The sequence below is a fragment of the Camellia sinensis genome, chromosome 14 (genome assembly GCF_055761805.1).
Source record: "Camellia sinensis isolate YWXY chromosome 14, ASM5576180v1, whole genome shotgun sequence".
Lineage (NCBI taxonomy): Eukaryota > Viridiplantae > Streptophyta > Magnoliopsida > Ericales > Theaceae > Camellia > Camellia sinensis.
Genome location: NC_138974.1, coordinates 140,800,415 through 140,821,424, shown reverse-complemented (window position 1 = coordinate 140,821,424; position 21,010 = coordinate 140,800,415). Strand labels below are relative to the sequence as shown.

General features: G+C 42.4%; 1 protein-coding gene across 1 annotated transcript; it reads right to left on the bottom strand.

Annotated features, from left to right (window-relative positions):
* Positions 1-18,816: 18,816 nt before the first annotated feature.
* On the bottom strand, positions 18,817-20,175 carry LOC145807341 (amino acid transporter AVT6C-like). The gene is made up of 2 exons (XM_082905330.1): positions 19,748-20,175; positions 18,817-18,943 (listed from the first exon to the last, which is right to left on the bottom strand). Exons 1-2 carry the CDS (start codon positions 20,173-20,175, stop codon positions 18,817-18,819), a joined length of 555 nt encoding a protein of 184 aa, XP_082761456.1.
* Between the last annotated feature and the right edge of the window lie 835 nt (positions 20,176-21,010).

Sequence of the window (21,010 nt, the reverse complement as noted above, 5' to 3'; positions counted from 1 at the left end):
CTTCCAAGGAACAAACCTCGTTTCCATCAGTGTGAGCTTCAAGGATCTCTTTTGTTGAAGTAGAGTGTGTGCTCCCATTCAGACTTTCAAAGAGCAAATCTCGTTTCCATCAGTGCGAGCTTCGAAGATCTTTCTTGTTGAAGTAGAGTGTGTGCTCCCACTCAAACTTTCGAAAAATAGACCTCGCTTCCATCAGTGCGAGCCTCAAAGATCTTTCTTGTTGAAGTAGAGTGTGTTCTCCCACTCAGGCTTTCGAAGAACAGCCCTCAAGACTTGGTGGCCTATCAGAAGGGATCTTCTTGCCAAAGTAGGGTGTGTGCTACTATTCAAACTCCTGAGGGATAGCCTCGCTTCCGTTTGGACTTCCGAGGGACAACTCTTGCTCTCATTAGTGCGGGTTCGAAGAACAGCCCTTACTTTCATCAATACGAGCTCCGAGGATCTTTCTTTTCAAAGTAGAGTGGACTCTTACTCGAACTCCCGAGGGATAGCCTTTGTTTCCATTAGCTGCTGAAGTAGAAGTGCGCATCCACTCGAACTTCCAAAGGAGAGCCTTGTTTCTGCTTGAACTTCTGAGGGTGAGCCTTGTTTCCGCTCGAACTTCTGAGGGACAGCCTTACTTCTGCTCAGACTTCTGAGAGAGAATCTTTACTTCGATTGGTGCAAGCTTGGTAGGCTCGGTTGCCTTCCAAAGGGATCTTTCTTGCCGAAGTAGGGTGTATGCTACTTTTGGACTCCTTAGGGACAATCTTGCTTCCATTCGGACTTTCGAGAAACAGCCCTTGCTTTCATTAGTGCAGATTCTGAGGGCCTCGGGGTCGTGGATTTCGCACAAAAATTTATTTTCCTGAAATAGTAAAAATTGACAAATGAGATGAGCAATATCAATTTCATATCCTGATTCAAACATCACCGAAATAGAGGCGACATCAACAATAGTAATGATCTGCTTAAGCTTCACCAATTTTATTCCTCTGGGAAAGTTCATGAAAATGCAACAATCAAGGTTTTGTCTCTTTGGGTCGGTTCCTCTCAAGCCGACATAAAGCAACAATGTTTAAACAAAATTTCGGCATCAACATTTTATTTCCTCTGAGTGTCCACAAAATCAGCACGCATCAATATATGATTTTATTCTCTGTTACATTAGTTTATTCTTCCAAGCAAAACATTCACCGAATATGGATATCGGGAATTCATTCATCAAGTATATAAAGCTCAATATCAGGTTTCACTATTCTCGAAGCCACAACAATCAATTATTCGACAAGAAGATTTATATACAATATGAGAGACTTACTTCCTTGAATTTCTTTTGCAACAACATTTATTTACTCCACAAATTTCAAGACGAGCAAGTCTAATAAAATTTTCAGTAGCAACACCAATCCCTCATTTGCCACATTAATACTATATCTATGTCAGATTTATCAACACAAGGTCAAGCTCCAAAACATAAATTTCAATACTACATTTCCCTCACAGGTTCAAGATTCAATAGCATAGATTTCAAGACAACAAAACCCAAATTTCTTCGATGGGATTAGCAAGGATTCAACATTGATTGTTCCAATATTCACAAAGAAAAATCAAGTTCTCTTTATCAAGATGTGCAACACCAGAAATTTATGGGTTACTTGTCCAGAAATTTATAAATCAGAGTTCATACAAATAAGGAATTCAAGAATGAGTTTCAGCATATATATTCACAGATTTGGAGAAGCAAAAATATATGAAGCTAGCTTGAGAGGGATTGAACTAGCACAAACTGAAATCGGCAAGCTAAGGTCGATGCCGACCAAGAAGGACAGCAGGGGGGCAGTGTCGGAGAAAACTAAGACCGAGATCGGTAGAGCTAGCGCCAGGGACAGCCAAGACAGGTCGTGTAACGCCCTCAAAATAATAACATTAAACCCATCAATAAAGACATGCATTGATATATGAAAGCTCCACATTCTTCTATTCATCAGAATTCCATTGCCAAAAAGTATTACATGTTAACAACAAAAGCAAATGCCCTAAAGGCTTACAGTTTTCCAAGTTAACACTTGGTTACAACAAAAGATTGCTAACTCATTTACACATTAAGCCCTTGGCTTGAATATACATGTAATACATCAAAGAAATAAAACAACAAAGTCCGCCTGCCTCTAGCCTCTTAAGCTACGTCTTTGGAGGTGGCATGCTACCTGTACCTGAAAATGATATTCCCATATAGGGTGAGCCACAGCCCAGTAGAAATATACTAAACCAAATATGAACAATGACTAAAAGATTAGCAGTTGATAGATAGCCAACACTGATACTTTCCCTTATCACACTTTATGGTTTCATGATATACAAGTCCATGTTACAACCCATTTTCCAATTTCTTTAAATTCTCAATTTATAACCATGGCTCAGAACCTGGCCAAACAACTTATATGAGACAGTAACTCATATTAAACACTTTTCCATTTCATAATAGATAAGCATACTAGTTATATCACACACCAACAGATAAGCATACAAGCTATATCATCACTTCCATAAATATGCATAAGAGCACTATCACACTTCCAATGACAAGCATATGAGCTCTGTCAACACATTACTAGATAAGCATATGAGCTCTATCTATGGAGTTCATCCCCTATCTCCTCCCAACAACATCCGGTTTAGAGGTCCATCCTCTATCTTTCCCTAAACCGTGGAGTACATCCTCTATCTCCTCCAACACAACACAATGCATATAAACAATAATGTAGACGCGCCCGAACGTCCTGAGAGAGTGAGTCCCGTTCCGTTCATTTGTGGGCTTACTATAGTTCGGACTCTCAAATTGTCACGGTTCTTAATCTTGAACCAAAGAGTCCAAATCCGGCAAATCGTTTTGAGAAACAGATTTTTTGAAAAGAAGTGCCAAACATGGACTGCTTTGCCAGATACAGAGTCGCTACCTAAATATTTTAAAATGGGAGAATTTAGGAAACCCTGACTCAGTGCCGAAGGCCACATGTCCGTCATTACCGGAGTTGTCTCGGCTCGGGAGCTAGGGTACGATTGGGGAAGGTCAGCTATGAGCACCCCCTCTAGCCCGATCCGAAGATCGGCCTCTACTAACCGTGATATCCATTTTTGAAAACGTTATGTGTTCTTATTCTAGTTATTAGCCTAGAATTACTATATTGTGCGCACAGCAAACAAGTATAGACTAGATTGCCTAATTTGGAAATAAGCATTGCATATCCGTTTGTTTTGGAAAAATGTTTTGGAATTTGCTACTCGCAAGTAGGCTAAAATACGGATTTCAACGAGTTTTCCCAACTCAAACAATCCAACCTTCACCCACAGGCATCCAAACAGTTTATCTCACATAAGCATCTAGCCACATGGTAAGCATGCTGTCATGATAGCATTCACACTCATGCGAGATGCTAAAGCGAAAACACTTACATCGTACTCCGTGCCAAAACAATAAACTAGTTAGCAAACATGCATGTCCTAGCTCATGTTAATTTGCCTAATGCAACACATACAGGATGCAATCGAAGTAGGCTCGGCTAACCTAAGCATGGCATGTGAAATGCGATCAATTGATGCACGTATTCAATTTGGAATTGAAGTTCGAATGCAGTTAGCATGATGTACCGAGCCCGGTGCATGCAATACGAATGCATGAATGCACGCATGCATAGCATAAAGTATGCTAATTTTAAAAATGCCCTAGTCTACCATCATAAGCAGGTAAATAAAAGGGAAGAAAGAAGTGGGGATTGGAAGACATACACACCACTCACACACGCTTATTACATAATTGCCCTCACTCGGAGGGACCAAATAAATATTACAGTCCGAATGATAAACAAATAAATTATTATAGAATTTCTAATTTACTTAACATAATTAATGTAACAAAGAAAGGAAGGTGGCCACAGCCTCCCGCCTCGGGGTGCACGAATGATGCATGCTTGAACCCGCCTTGCCCGGAAAGCCCGCACCATACCATTGCCGCCTCTGTTTTTACTGCCTTGCTCCTCTGAAAAATGCCAAAATTCTGGGACAGGTTCCTTGAACACTACAGAGTACCACCGGCTGGGGGTAATTCCCACCGGCAGTGTATAATTCCCATCGGCTGCTGATTTAGTCACCGGCCATTCACCAATGGCCGGTCGGCAATGAATTATGTCGGCTGGCAGAAACTTCCTGCAGGAGACAGTTTTGACAGCAACAGAGGACAAACAGCATATGGCATGGGATTTCAAGCACATGTGAGCTTGGTCATGTTTCCCATCATATGTTGAACTCAGGGAAGCATGGCCCTCAATCCTCGAGCCATCAATTGTGCATGATAGCCCAAGAGATCAAGCTTGCTATTTGATGTAAAAATGTATGCAATCACACAAATGAGGACCAAGACCCTATCATGCCGAAGTCAAGGGTCCCGGTAACCGAGAGTCAAGGCGCATTACATCACTTATAGTATGAACGCTCCTTGACCCTTACACTTGGTTTGACACCCCAAACCAAGTAATGCACTGCATGTTATGCTCACATGGCTCAAAATGCAACATGATACTAATTATGCAAGGCATGCCAAATGTCATGCAACTAATATGGCAAGTATGCAATGCTAGGCATGCAAGATGCAAATGCAGTGCAAACATAGACCATTTAAGCAATGGGATCAACCTATTACAACACTTAATGAAGCAATCATGCAATGGACATGAGACAAGCATGCAAGAGGGCCTTAAACCATAAAGGGGCAGACCTTGATCCACCCCAAAACAGTGGCCAAAAGTGCCTAAAAAGGTGGACAAAAACTCATGCCAACAAGCAAGCCGATGGTCCTAGAGTTAAGGCACAAAAGGAGGGCACTTCACTTCTACCAACAAGACCAATCATGGCATGAAATAGACAAGTAAAAACAGAATTTTTACATGCAAAAATGGACCCCAAAACCTACTAACATGGCAGCTAAAGTGGCTCTAAAGAGGCGTATGCACCGAAGCTCATTTCCTGGGCATAAGAGGGCACACCCTCAAGGTATGAAAGAGGTCACACATGCACATATAAAACATGATTTATGGATTGAAATATGGTCCTAAATGATGGCAATTCATGGGGATGGCCTAAGCTATGCATGTTGGAGGTCAATATACTTAAAGCTTACAAGCCAAAACACAAAGAAGGGATACCAAATAAGGCAAGCATGACTGAAATAGATGGCCAACAGATCTTAAACATGGTAAAATAATGCCAACACCGTCATGGAACTAAGCCAACACATGCAAGAATCATGGCCTAAACATGAGATGCATTTCTAGGCCAAATAGGGGGATGTAAAGCAAGTATGTTAAGCATGCAAAAGGCCACAAATCCGACTGAAAACAGAGATGACATATGACCTAAAAACACCCAAAAACCTCTGAAAAAAGGCCAAAACCAAGCAAGCATGCATGTTACCCTTTAAGCCCAAATGCAAGGAAATAAAACAATGAAGGGAGAGGGGTGTCCCTCCCCTATGCAAGACTTCAAACCACCTTGATTTTCAGTGGTGAGAAGACCCAAAACACTTGAGCAAACAAGGCCTTACCAAGGAGGCAACAAAAAGGCCAAATGAGGCCTAAGGGGGTGAGTTTGAACTCAAACCACTAAAGACCCTTAATGAAAGTTCTAAAGCATGAAAATATAAGCCTTTTTTATGTTATGCACAAAAACTAAAATAGCAAGCAAGATAGGTAAAAAACTAGTGCAAGTTTGGGGAAACTAAAGCAAGATGCTCACCCTTGAAGCACACCTCAAGAACAGCCAATGCAGCCCTCTTCTTCTGATCAAAAACAGCCCCAAAACTCAAGAATCAACCCTCAAAGTCCCTCAATCTCGGAGCAAGGTGTAATAGTGTGTGTATTAGTGCAAAAGTAAGGTAAAATCACACTTTTAGGCCAAGAAACACACACAAAGGAGGAGAGAGAGAGAGATATAGGGAGAGGGTGTATCTATATGTATAAGCTCTGGTTTTGCCTTCAAAGTTTCTAACCTAGAACAAGGAGAAGGCTCCTCCTCTTATAGAAGTCCCTCTTGCAAAGCTTATTCAACAAGCTTGCTTAGAGGGACATCGGTAGCAGAGTTGGTGCCAGCTATCACAGCTGGCACAAAATATCTACATAAAGTAGATGAACAGTGGTCGGCTGCCCAAAAATGCCATTTTGGCAAAAAAGAGTGCCGACCGGCAGAAAATAGTGCTGACCGGCAATATATATTGCCGATGGAGACAAAAACCAGCCGGTGGCCTCTGGCCATGGCCAGTGGTGTGTGGGGATGCCTCACAAGGCATTCCCTACCCCTCCAAGGCAAAACACAGGTGTTTGGTGCAAAACCAGACACTAAACAGTCGAGTTCAGAGATCCTGAGGCAAGGCGCGTAGCCGAGACCTCCGAGAACTCCAAACGAACACAAACATGGATGATCATCGGGTGTTCAAACGGTGACGTCCAAGTCTTGAGGACGGTCAAAAATGGGGTGTCTACAAATAATTATACACATCATCACACAACACAAAAATTTAATGTATTCTTTCAACCATCATACTCAATGACACATTCCAGTGATTAGTTTCAATTTGCCTAATCATCATACATTGTCTACAACAATCAAGACTATCCTCCACCGATAGCTCAAAGCAGTTATTTCTATATAGAAAATAAATGCAACAATGGATATATAATCAACATTTCAACTAGGTGAGCGATAAATAATCCAACTACACCCTTTAATCCCATGCCTTTCCAAATCAATTCCTCATTTCTCATAATTAATTATACAAATTAATTAACCAATGTAATTAGGGCATATTCCGTAATTAACATTACCACCCTTAGGTTCCATTTTCACTAATGTTTCAACATTAATTTCATTTTTCCATGCCAAACATGCATCTAGGTTTCATATAGCTAAAACCTCAACTTTTGTAAATTTACACAAAGGCCCCAAACTTTCACAAAATTACCAAATCAACCCCAACATCTCAAAATACTAAAATTTAAAGACAAAGCTCATAGTAAGGAATAGGTTATCCCTACCTCGAAGTTAGAGCTCGGATGGAGAAGAGACCAAAACCAAAGTGCTCCAAAGACCAAGATTCTCGGATCAAAACGACGCCCTCGACGATCAACACAACTTTTACAAAGGCCGAAGAGAAGGAGGACACTCTAACTAGATCAAACCCTAGAGAAAAGGGAGTTTCTAGAGAGAGAGGCTCTCAAAAATGGGTTTTAGAAAAAGTAGGAGAGAGAAAGAAAAGCAAAAAGTGATTTAAAATCACCCAGCGGATAACTCATATACGTATGACCCGCTCGAGCGGAGAACACAACGCTCGAGCAACAAGAACAAAAATCTGTACACGCTCGAGCGCAATAAGGCCCGCTCGAGCGCCAAGACACAAGAATAAAGCACTTCCGCTTGAGCACGAAAACCAGTCCGCTCGAGTGTAGATTTTCCCCTTGCAGAACTTACACCCAGGAAGTACTACCCGCTCGAGCGCCACCAAACCCACTCGAGCGCTGCCGCTCGAGCGTAAACAAACCCGCTCGAGCGTAAAAATCACATCTGCAGAAGTTTTGCAGGAACACGAAATAGTGGAGGTGTGCAATCCCCGCTCGAGCGCAAGAAGACCCGCTCGAGCGGATCGCCTAAAAACTGGACAACAAGGAATTGAAACCAAGGCCTAACCAACCTGTAACAACTCTGCTTAAAACATCCTAAAACTCAATCAAGTGGAATTAAAGGACGGCAACAAGATAAATACCACTACCAACTTCACGGAACCGAGTCCGGAACACAACAGAATAGTAAAGGGACAACCGGGATCGCTATAACCTCCCCCCCTTAAAGAATTTCGTCCCTGAAATTAAACACAAGTTTTTCAAAAGCAGGTTTTCTCCACTTTCAACAATATTACAACATAATATTAAGCATTTCGACCCATTACCGGTCAATTTCATCTCTTTTCAAGAGGCATTTCACAACATCAAGTGCATTATCAACATGCAATTTTCTTCCATTTCCAACCATTTCCAACATACGTGGTTCACAGTTCATATCATAATCAATATACATGATACAACTCCAATTCTACAATATAGCCAACATATGCAATATCATAATCAACTCCCACATCAAGGTAAGCTCTACAACATACTTCCATTAAACCAAAACATTACCAATGTTTTACAACTTAAGACATATATAAAGCTCTTAAGTCCAACAACATTACAAAATTTAAATACATGATTACTCATTAATAAACAAGTCCGGATATTTCTCGCGGACTTCCAACTCACGTTCCCAAGTGGCTTCCTCCACTCCGTGGTGTTTCCACAAAACCTTCACCAAAGGAATGGTCTTGCCACGCAGGACTTGATCCCGCCTATCCAAGACCCGAACCGGTCTCTCCTCATACGAGGCATCCTCATCTACCTCTAAGTCGGTCCAATCTAATACATGCGATGGATCCGGCTCATACTTCCGAAGCATACTCACATGAAACACGTCATGAACTCCGGACAACTGCGGCAGCAAAGCCAAACGATAAGCCACTTCCCCAATCCTCTCGAGGATCTCAAAGGGACCAATAAACCGAGGGGATAACTTCCCACTGTTCCCAAACCTCATCAAACTCCGCCTAGGTGATATCTTCAGAAAGACGTGGTCACCTATCTCAAACGTCAAAGGCCTCCTTCTACGGTCAGCGTAAGATTTCTGACGACTCTGGGCTGTAATAAGCCTCCTACGGATAAGTTCAACTTTCTCCGTCGTCTCTCTAACCAACTCCGGACCCAACAAAGGTGTGTCACCCACCTCGGCCCAACAAACTGGAGACCTACACGGTCGGCCATACAAGGCCTCAAACGGTGCCATACCGATACTAGACTGAAAGTTGTTGTTGTAGGCAAACTCCACCAATGGTAAGTGCCTCTCCCACGTCCCATTAAAGTCAAGGACACAACCCCGAAGCATATCCTCAAGGATCTGAATAGTACGCTCGGACTGCCCGTCAGTCTGAGGATGATAAGTCGTACTAAAGGTCAACTTAGTACCCAAGGCACTCTGCAAACTCTGTCACAACCTAGCAGTAAAATGAGGATCTCTATCTGAGACGATCGTCACTGGGACCCCGTGCAATCTCACTATGTCCCGAATATACAAGTCGGCGAGATGATCTACTGAATCTCTCACGCGCATAGAAATGAAGTGCGCCGACTTAGTCAACCGGTCTACAACCACCCAAATGGCATCACTACCCCGCTGAGTCCTCGGAAGACCTACAACGAAGTCCATAGTGACATGCTCCCACTTCCACTCGGCAATAGGCAAGGGTTGCAACAAACCCACTGGCCTCTGATGCTCGGCCTTCACTTGCTGGCAAGTAAGGCACTTCGATACGAAAACAGCCACATCTCTCTTCATACCCCGCCACCAAAACTAGCGACCCAAATCCCGATACATTTTAGTGCCTCCCGGATGCACCGCAAGGCGTAAATAATGGAACTCTCGGAGTACTTCCTCTCGGCAAGACTCCGGCACAAACAAATGGTCTCGGTATCTCACACTTAGGTCGGGATACACCGTCAAACCCTTCTCAGCCTTTCCATTTGAGATCTTCTCTCGGAGGGATTCTACCTCAAGGTCACCTCTCTGTGCCTCTAACACTCTAGTCACAAGTGTAGGCTGCGCAACAACAGAAAATAAGGCCGCAGCCTCAACAGATTCGCCCAAATGCAAATCAAACTCGCCAAGTGCACCCAACATCTCCCATTCTCGGATGGCTATACAAGCTACATCACTAATAGATTTCTTACTAAGGGCATCGGCCACTACATTGGCCTTCCTGGGGTTATTGCAACTCAAAATCATAGTCCTCAATGAACTCCATCCATCTCCTCTGCCTCAAATTCAAGTCTCTCTGTGTAAACAGATACTTCAAACTCTTGTGGTCCGAGAACACCTCGAACCTCTCACCGTAAAGGTAGTGTCTCCAAATCTTCAAGGCAAAGATCACTGCTGCTAACTCTAGGTCGTGTGTAGGGTAGTTCTTCTCGTGAATTTTCAACTGACGTGAGCCATAAGCTACTACTTTTCCCTCTTGCATCAACACACAACCCAAACCCTCTCGTGAGGCATCACAATAAACCGCGTAACCCGACCCTCTCTCCGGAATAATCAAGACCGGAGCAGTGGTCAATCTAACCTTCAACTCTTGGAACGACTTTTCACAAGTCTCACTCCACACGAACTTGACCCCTTTGCCGCGTCAATCTAGTCAACGGCGAAGCTAACCTAGAGAAATCCTTCACAAACCGACGGTAATACCCAGCTAATCCCAGAAAACTGCGGATCTCAAACACACTCTTAGGCTGTGCCCAATCTTGCACTGCCTCAACCTTGGATGCATCAACGGACACCCCTTCCCCGGATACCACATGGCCTAAGAATTTCACCTCTCCTAGCCAGAACTCACACTTCCCAAACTTGGCATACAGCCTGTGGGCTCTAAGCAACTCAAGCACCACTCTCATGTGTTCCTCGTGCTTCTCCTTAGAAGGCGAATAGATAAGAATGTTGTCCACAAAAACGACTACAAATCGATCTAAGAATTCCCGGAAGATCCGGTTCATCAAGTCCATAAGACTGCCGGTGCATTGGTAAGCCCGAATGGCATCACCAAAAACTCATAATGGCCATACCGCGTACGGAATGCCGTCTTAGGAATATCCTCCTCCCTGACCCTCAACTGGTGGTAACCCGATCTCAAGTCTATCTTAGAGAAACAACGGGAACCCTTCAACTGGTCAAACAGATCATCTATACGGGGCATAGGGTACTTATTCTTGACCGTAGCCCGATTCAACTTCCGGTAGTCTATACACAATCTCAAGGCACCATCTTTCTTTTTAGCAAAGAGGGCCGGTGCTCCCCACGGTGAAACACTAGGGCGAACAAAACCCTTATCTAGCAATTCCTGGAGCTGAACTTTCAACTCAACCAACTCTGCTGGGGCAAAACGGTAAAGTGCCATAGAAATCGGCGTCGTGCCGGGCACTAGGTCAATAGAGAACTCTATCTCTCGGTGAGGTGGCAAACTAACCAGGTCCTCGGGAAAGACATCCGAATACTCACAAACCACCCTTGGCAACACAAGCTGGGTCTCACCACACTCACCACTCTCAAAGCTAGCAAGTAGACCACTAAGCTCACACCGCCCTCGCGAATCATACCCCGGTGGCAAAACACTACCAACCCGGTCTCCCAAGAAATAGAACCACTCCCTGCTCAAGGTACATAATGTAACCCTCTGGCGGTAGCAATCGATAACAGCCCGGTATGACGATAGCCAGTCCATACCCAAAATAACATCAAAACCCTTCATGGGCATCACAACAAAAGGAAAAGGAAGCCTATGGTCGGCGACCTCTATATCACAACCTCTAACACCTTGTTTCAAGATCAACTCACCACCAATAGGCGATACCACACAAATAGAAGATGCTAACTGTGCCAACTCCAATTCCAAAGCAGATGTAAATGCAGCAGATACAAAAGAATGAGATGCATCCATATCAATCAACACACTAGCAACCGAGTTGCAAAACAGAAAAGTACCTCTCACTACTGATGGAGCCGGTACTAGGTCCTGCGCGGTAACAGCATACACGCGCCTTGAAGGCCCCTGATCTACTTGCTCACCCCTCGGAGCATACGACTGCTGCACTAACTGGGATGCCGAAGCTCCCAGATTGGCCCTCGAGGCCTGCACAGACTGAACTGGCTGATAACTCTGCGTCTGCCTAGAACCAGAAGCTCCTGAAGTAGCACTCAACTGCGGGCAATACCTCTTCAGGTGCCTAGAATGACCACACTGATAGCAAGACAAGGGCTGGCCCCTATCCTGACTCTGGCCCTGAGGTCTAGCTGAAGAGGAAGCAACTCGCTGACCCCCTCCCTTCTGCGGGCAAACCGAAGACTTGTGACCCAGCTGGCCACACGCAAAACATGTCAAGCCTCCCTGACCGCCTCTCCCAGAGCCTGCACTCGGCACCGGAAAGGTTGATCTAGTAACTCCACCCTGAGACTGCTGGGGATTATAACCCCTCTGTCTCCTGCCATCACCCTGACCCTCCTGGCCCCTCTTGGAGCCTCTATGTTTCTCCTCGTCCTCTTCCTGCATCATAAGCTCCATATGAGCTGCCGCATCCACTAAATGTCTATACTCTCGGATGTAAGACCCACCAACCCTCAACTTGAGGCCCCGCCTCAACTTCCGCTCAAACTCATAGCAACGGCGTTCTTCAGACGCCACCAATTCAGGTGCAAACCTGGACAAACTAGTAAAAGTGGCCTCAAATTCTGCTACAGACATACCCTGCTGATTAAGCCGGCTAAACTGATCCCTCAGCTTCTCCCTAGCAACTGCAGATAAGAACCTCTCCTGGAAGACATTCACAAACGCCTCCCATGTACCACCAACACGAGCCTTCTCGTATTTCCACCATTGACCCGTATCTTCCTTCAACTGGAAGGATGCCAAGGTCACTTTCAATGCTCCGTCCTCGATGCCAAGCATCTCGAACGTCTTACTCATTTGTTCTAACCACTCGTCAGCCTTCAGTGGTTCCTTCGGATCTCCAACAAACTCGTCCGGATTAGACCGGAAGAATTCCTTCTTCAAGAAAGAAGGCCCTGCCTCAGCTGCCTGATTCCCAGCTCTGAGAATACCCAAAGCTCCTGCTATCTCTCGTGCCAAGGCACTCATAGCCTGCTGGCCCGTTGGCTCGGCCACATTGGCCTGACCAACTCCCTCCTGCACTGCCGGAATATCATCCGGTAAAGGTGCTTCCTGCCTCGCAGGCCTACCACGCCTAGCACCTCTTCCTCGTCCTGACATCATAATAAAGGTAATACAAAACGTTCGCATATTCACAAATGTGCCAAAACTAAACACTCACGTCCTAATGCATGGACAACTGTAATTCATTCCACGTAAGCACATAAACACATAAGCACTTACGAATTTCATTTTCAGATAATGATAGTCCCGAGGCGTTACTAGAGTTTCGGTTAGAAACAGTATTGATCAAGTGCCTTTCCAACAAGACTCACAGAAACCCAAGGATCCAATCAACATCCTAGAAACTAAATCCCATACCCACATAGTCACATAAGCATGTTATCAATTAAGCACATAGCATATGACACTACATCTAAGTCTCTATCAAGCAAGACAAACCCATTGTGATCCTAATCACTTCCCACGTACCCAAAGTATTCGAACCCGGTACGCTCTGATACCAAGTTGTAACGTCCTCAAAATAATAATATTAAACCCATCAATAAAGACATGCATTGATATATGAAAGCTCCACATTCTTCTATTCATCAGAATTCCATTGCCAAAAAGTATTACATGTTAACAACAAAAGCAAATGCCCTAAAGGCTTACAGCTTTCCAAGTTAACACTTGGTTACATCAAAAGAGTGCTAACTCATTTACACATTAAGCCCTTGGCTTGAATATACATGTAATACATCAAAGAAATAAAACAACAAAGTCCGCCTGCCTCTAGCCTCCTAAGCTACGTCCTTGGAGGTGGCATGCTACCTGTACCTGAAAATGATATTCCTATATAGGGTGAGCCACAGCCCAGTAGAAATATACTAAACCAAATATGAACAATGACTAAAAGATTAGCAGTTGATAGATGGCCAGCACTGATACTTTCCCTTATCACACTTTACGGTTTCATGACATACAAGTCCATGTTACAACCCATGTTCCAATTTCTTTAAATTCTCAATTTATAACCATGGCTCAGAACCTGGCCAAACAACTTATATGAGACAGTAACTCATATTAAACACTTTCCCATTTCATAATAGATAAGCATACTAGCTATATCACACACCAACAGATAAGCATACAAGCTATATCATCACTTCCATAGATATGCATAAGAGCACTATCACACTTCCAATGACAAGCATATGAGCTCTGTCAACACATTACTAGATAAGCATATGAGCTCTATCTATGGAGTCCATCTCCTATCTCCTCCCAACAACATCCGGTTTAGAGGTTCATCCCCTATCTTCCCCTAAACCGTGGAGTACATCCCCTATCTCCTCCAACACAACACAATGCATATAAACAATAATTATACACATCATCACACAACACATAAATTTAATGTATTCTTTCAACCGTCATACTCAATGACACATTCCAGTGATTAGTTTCAGCTTGCCTAATCATCATACATTGTCTACAACAATCAAGACTATCCTCCACCGATAGCCCAAAGCAGTTATTTCTATACAGAAAATAAACGCAATAATGGATATATAATCAACATTTCAACTAGGTGAGCGATAAATAATCCAACTACACCCTTTAATCCCATGCCTTTCCAAATCAATTCCTCATTTCTCATAATTAATTATACAAATTAATTAACCAATGTAATTAGGGCATATTCCATAATTAACATTACAACCCTTAGGTTCCATTTTCACTAATGTTTCAACATTAATTTCATTTTTCCATGCCAAACATGCATCTAGGTTTCATATAGCTAAAACCCCAACTTTTGTAAATTTACACAAAGGCTCCAAACTTTCACAAAATTACCAAACCAACCCCAACATCTCAAAATACTAAAATTTAAAGACAAAGCTCATAGTAAGGAGTAGGTTATCCCTACCTCGAAGTTAGAGCTCGGATGGAGAAGAAACCAAAACCAAAGTGCTCCAAAGACCAAGATTCTCAGATCAAAACGACGCCCTCGACGATCAACACAACTTTTACAAAGGCCGAAGAGAAGGAGGACACTCTAACTAGATCAAACCCTAGAGAGAAGGGAGTTTCTAGAGAGAGAGGCTCTCAAAAATGGGTTTTAGAAAAAGTAAGAGAGAGAAAGAAAAGCAAAAAGTGATTTAAAATCACCCAACGGATAACTCATATACGTATGACCCGCTCGAGCGGAGAACACAACGCTCGAGCGCCAAGAACAAAAATCTGTACACGCTCGAGCGCAATAAGGCCTGCTCGAGCGCCAAGACACAAGAATAAAGCACTTCCGCTCGAGCGCAAAAACCAGTCTGCTCGAGTGTAGATTTCCCCCTTGCAGAACTTACACCCAGGAAGTACTACCCGCTCGAGCGCCACCAAACCCACTCGAGCGCTGCCGCTCGAGCGTAAACAAACCCGCTCGAGCGTAAAAATCACATCTGCAGAAGTTTTGCAGGAACACGAAATACTGGAGGTGTGCAATCCCCGCTCGAGCGCAAGAAGACCCGCTCGAGCGGATCGCCTAAAAACTGGACAACAAGGAATTGAAACCAAGGCCTAACCAACTTGTAACAACCCTGCTCAAAACATCCTAAAACTCAATCAAGTGGAATTAAAGGACGGCAACAAGATAGATACCACTACCAACTTCACGGAACCGAGTCCGGAACACAACAGAACAGTAAAGGGATAACCTGGATGGCTATAGGTCGGCAGCAGTGAGTATAGCTTGGACAAACAGTAAGTGAGAAGGGTGCTAGATGAACCAACAACGCGTTGAAAGGGCGACGTTGTCCGCATTGATTAATCACGGCCAAAACCAGTGAGTGCAAAAACCGAGATCTATATGATTCGAACTCTGAAAAATAGCGCTGGGCTGTGAGAATAACGAGCTGGATGGTGTTAGGCAAAACCACACACGTCGTGTTGAGTGGGCGACGTGTGGTTCACGTTAAACAGCCGAAGACGAAGGCAAAGCGCTGGACAACCAAAGACGAAGGCAAAGTTATAGCAGAGAAAGGTGGATAGCAACTTGGGTGATGACGTTTGCTGTAGGCGGTGTGCAAATGACGGAGTAGCTAGGCAGATCGACGCCGCGTTGAAAAGGCGACGTGGTCTGCGTTAGCCAGATCACGACTGAAGACGGTGGAGAAGTTGCAGGTGGAGAACGTGAAGCACCGAAATGAGGTGGAGCTGGTGTAGGCGTGAACCAGTGGCCGAGATGTGATGTTGATGATATCCGAAGCTTTGGCCGCCGACGGTGTGCGAGGAGGTGTGGGTCTTCGGCTGTTTTGTTGAAAAAGGAGAGCACGACAATGGCCTCTGGTATTGTAGCAGCAGACCTTCATTAAAGAAGCTGAAATCTGGGTCTTCAATATTTTAGTGAAAGAGTAGGCGCCGCGGGAGGTCAAGAAAAAGAAGGGGCTATTGATTAGGGTGGTTCTCTTTTTCTTTAAATAGAAAAAAAAAGGGTGTGATGCTTAGAATATTCTTTCATATTCAGAATATATATATATATATATATATAGGCCTGCCGTTCGTTTTTTCCAAATCAAAAAAACAAAAGTGTATGAGCCTTACCTTTTTATAATAAAAAGTGTGAGTGTGAGCCTTATCTCTCCAATATTAAAAAAATGGGTGTCCTACTTCATTGTTTATTTATTTATTTTCTTGGGATAAGAAAATGAATCTTTAGTTATTTTAGAAGAAAAAGAAGATTTGGAATAAGCATGCTGTTCAAAAGAATTGAAGACTCAAGTTTGACTTACAAAAAAAAAAAAAAATTAATTCAAAAAAAAAACAAGTTAAAAAAAAACTTTAAAAAAAAAAGTTCAAGAAAAAAAAAAAGGTTATTTATTTATTTATTTAATATTACTTGTCCATTTCATCTGTAAATTGTGATGAGTCATCAACTTTATCCATAGGCTCTGCCAAACCAACATATTTCTGAAGACGTAATGCGAAGCATGGCTAACAAGGTGAAGCTATGCATGTCCGAGAAAACTACAATTTCTCATACACGCAAGGGGCAAATGTAAGAGGAGCTAATTTGAGTTTACTAAATTAATTAGGCTCAATAGTCCAAGGTTGGTGGGCCCGAATTTATCTCAAGTCCAAGATTGGTGGGTCCAGATTTATCGCCATCAAATGGGCCGAATCGCCCTAAGCCGCGAAAGGATTCGGATCCACAAACTTAGAGGCTTACTCGGGCTCGGACTCGAAAGAGTTCAGATCCACGAACCTAGAGATCCGAAGCACTTGGCTTCGAACGGATTCAGAGGCAATCTAGATGCCGCTCCATTAATGAGTCCCAGAACACTTGCAGGCTCGGAGCTTTCCGGGATCTACGCACCAGAACCATGGGTGTAATGGAGTCCGAACAAAGGACCCGATCCCGAGGACGGTGAGTGGAGATAAATTCACTCTTCGGTTAAACTAGCCTATACCCGGGTCGAGGTGGCACGATCTAGGGGGTCCCTGAGACTCGACAATATTTGCGGCAGGGCGTTCTCTTGAACTACCCCTGACCCTTAAGCGGCAGGACGTCCTCTGGGACTACCCCTGACCCTTTAGGATGATTGGGGATCATTGGTTAGGTGTAGCTAAGAAGAAGGGTTCGCCGAGAGGTTGATCTCCTCTTCGGGGTTTTTCTCATCCTTGAAGAGGTCACCTCCTCGGACAAGGTGGTTAGAGAGAATATTCCCCATGTGCCTTGCACATGGGCTCCATCTTACATCATGAGGTGCCTATAAATAGCACCCACCCATAGCTTTATAAGGGATGGATTTTGGAGAGATGACTCTGGGGAAAGAACTAATTTCTCATCTCCATTATCAACCTTGAGAGTGAAAGTGGGAGATCCATGGGAGAGCCTTGCCATTATCATCTCTCTAACTACATTGCCTTTTTCTTTACCCAATCTCTTATTTTCATCATCTCCTTTACTCTTGTGTTCTTAAGTTGAGACTATTGAAGAATCTAAGCTTCTCATCATCTTCTAGAGAATTCGAAGTTGTTCTTCGAGGATCTTCGAAGATCTTCGAATTTTCCAACAACGTTCTTGAACCCTTTCATACAAACATTAATGGGCCAAAAAGTTGATTTATATTTTAATATTTGTATATTATTTTTTTTATATTTTTTTTTTTGAGTAAATAGTGATAACTTTTTAACTTTTTTGATAACTTTTTACCTTTTTAACTTTTTTTACACTTGCCAAACCAAATCTCACCCTCATATTTGCTTTCTTGGTAGATTTTTTTTGACAAAAATGAGTCAACAGACTTTCTTTAAATCCTACTAATCCTACATTTTAGTAGGAAATTAAAAAAATGGGGTATCATAATTTGTTGATATGTTAATTAAAAATAACATTATTTAATTTTGCATATGCTCCTGCTATACTGGTATACCAACTATCAATTTGCCTATATCCTTTAATGTTGTATTTAAATACAGATTTGAAACGTGATTTGTTAAGGAAAAGAAAAAAAAAAGGTGAAAAGTAAAGGACAAAGAAGTTAATTTTTGGTCAATCTTCCCTTCCATTTTTCTTTTTTTTTACAAATCTTTTTTCAAATTTTAAATCCAAACACAATTTAAAGAGAAATGGTTGAAAAAGTTTTGAGGATGGTTGCTATATATATGCTATTTTACTTTGACATTACACTGGGGAAAAATTCTTAATCAAGGCTGTGTAATCTCTCAAAGGTACAAACAACAAGCCATGAGGACTACAATAATACAGACCAAGGGTGTTTTACAAGAATATATGCAATTACAAAAATAATCAAGACCAAATTTTTTTTTAAAAAAAATTAGGAGGGAAGAACGGAAAATGCGGGGCACCCCCAGTACGGGGCGACCCCTAGTGACCCCCAGCCCACGTGGCTGTGGGTGATTGGTCAGAAAGGAAAAAAAAAAAAAAAAAAAAACTGGCGAATGGCGTTTCGCCACGTCACTGGGGGTCTGTAGCAGGATTGGGGGAAGAACTATGACTTGTTTCCGACAAAATTACATATATTGATAGAAATTGCAATTGCACTTGTTATGACAGCCAGGACTAGAATTATCGCTGCCACGATCTTGTCCTTTATTTCCGATATACCATGAACATCTCTGCCAAAAATAAATAAAAATTAAAAAAAAAAAATTTGGTTAGAAGCAGGGATGGAACTAGGAGAAGACTATGGGGGGCCATGGCCCCCTTGTTTTTCTGAAAATTATTGTTTGCCATTGAATTTTGAAAATATATATCATTTTATACATAAAATGGGCCCCCAGTATAAAAAAAAAAATGTCATTCTTCTTCCATCTTGAATTCTCTTTCTATTTTACACCAAAAAAACTTCATCTTATTAAAAATTGTTTCTATGGTATTTAAATTTTTGTTTATGTATATATAATTTATATATATCACATTATACACACATATATATTTTGTGTATATGGTGAAAAAAATTATTTTCTTTTGGCCCCTCCGATAATGAAATCCTGGTTTCGTTCCTGTTAGAAAGCATGTAATAAAATAAAATAAAAATAAAATAAAGTTATGAAATAAATATAAAAAATTTCAATTGACACCTTATGTATGAAGCAGAAATACTTCTCCGGAGATCACGTGTTAGATCATATTCTCAGACAAGCTCTAGACACATATCAGACATACAAGAGTTATTTAGGATAAGTTGCACCACAATATGGACATATTGTGTGACTGTGTCCCATTGAATTTCTTCTTCTTTTTTTTAAAAAAAAAAAAAAACGAAATAGTATACTTATATCAATGTATTTAATGAGAGTAAATATTTGATATAGAATAAGTATTTTTTTAAAAATTTGCGTGTCCATATTATGCCATGTGTCGTACTTCTTAACCCGAGCACGTGCATTTGAGTGTGCGTGTTGAGAGAAAGAGAATACCTCAGAGCGATTGCACCAGGGAAGATGAAGGCAAGGCACACAGCAGAAGTTGATCCCATGAACTGAAAAAAATACCAAATGTTGGGGATGGCTATCGCCGCAAGATAAGAGAAGATTAGGATAGTGAAAGTGATGCAAAGAAATCTTTTTGTGTCAGCCGCCAAAGGAGGCTTCTTAGGGAAGACTAATTCGTCACGGTTGGCCCTCAAAGAGAAGTTCAATAGAGGAAAAACCAGCATAAGGTGGAGGGCATAGCTTAATCGAACTATGTCATTGAGCAATGGACCGACTGATGAATCAGAATTTTGATCAAAATTTACAAGTATGTCGGACATGATTGAGTCTCCAAATAGAAGGTATCCAAAGATACCGATAGAAGAGTAGATGACGGAGCAAATTAGGAGGGAGATTCTGACTGCTGTGGTCATGTCAGAAGGCTTTTTGAGCTCGGTTCCTGTCACGACCCAAACCCGGCCCCATGGGTTTAGCACCGCAACCGGCCAGTAATCGGAGATTACCGAAGGCCTGCTTAACAGTAATACAGTAAAACAGAGTACAGGGCCTGGCGGAAGCCAATACAGTAAATAAACAATGTGCAATGAGCTGTGACAGTCTGTATGCCAAAAAGACTTTTCACATATATATACATAACCAGTACAGTACAGTCTATACATTCTATTCAGTTATCACATAACAGTACAGAAGGTGGACAACTAAAACACCCCATAGCCATAGCATGGCAGGCTCGGAACCTCGTATTGAGGCACATAGGTTGGCTTGACAAAACTGGAGTTAACCTCGACACTCCTAGCTGCGGTCTGGTGCCTGGACACCTACATATATATATGAGCAGTGAGCTAAAGCCTAGTGAATAACACAATGCGTAAAGGGGTTAAGAATGAATGTCCTTACAGTAATGAAAACAGTTCATTAAATCAGTATTTCAGTCGTTCAGTCAGTACAGTCATATGTGGTACATCCATTAGCATAACAGTACAGTAAACAGTAGGTCTTAAAAGACCAAGCAGTAAATGATGGCCATCAGTCAGTAACAGTAGTGGTTCCAACGAGGGAACTGACAGAGATCTCTGTAACAGTAACAGTAAGCAGTAGTTGCTGAGGATGCCACAATACAGTTCAGAATATAGGACATACATTCATTCAATTAACAGTAACAGTTCAGAAAGCAGTACAGTTCAATTGTTCAGAAAATAATCATTTTGAACATATCTTTACACAGATGTTACTCACAGAGTTTTGGGC

Bases quoted from the DNA above. Each gene is read 5' to 3' on its own strand.
- LOC145807341 (XM_082905330.1), bottom strand. From the start codon at position 20,175: ATGACCACAGCAGTCAGAATCTCCCTCCTAATTTGCTCCGTCATCTAC. The intron at 18,944-19,747 runs GTATTCTCTTTC...TATTTTTGGCAG, and splicing joins CCTGGTGCAATCGCTCTGAG to AGATGTTCATGGTATATCGG.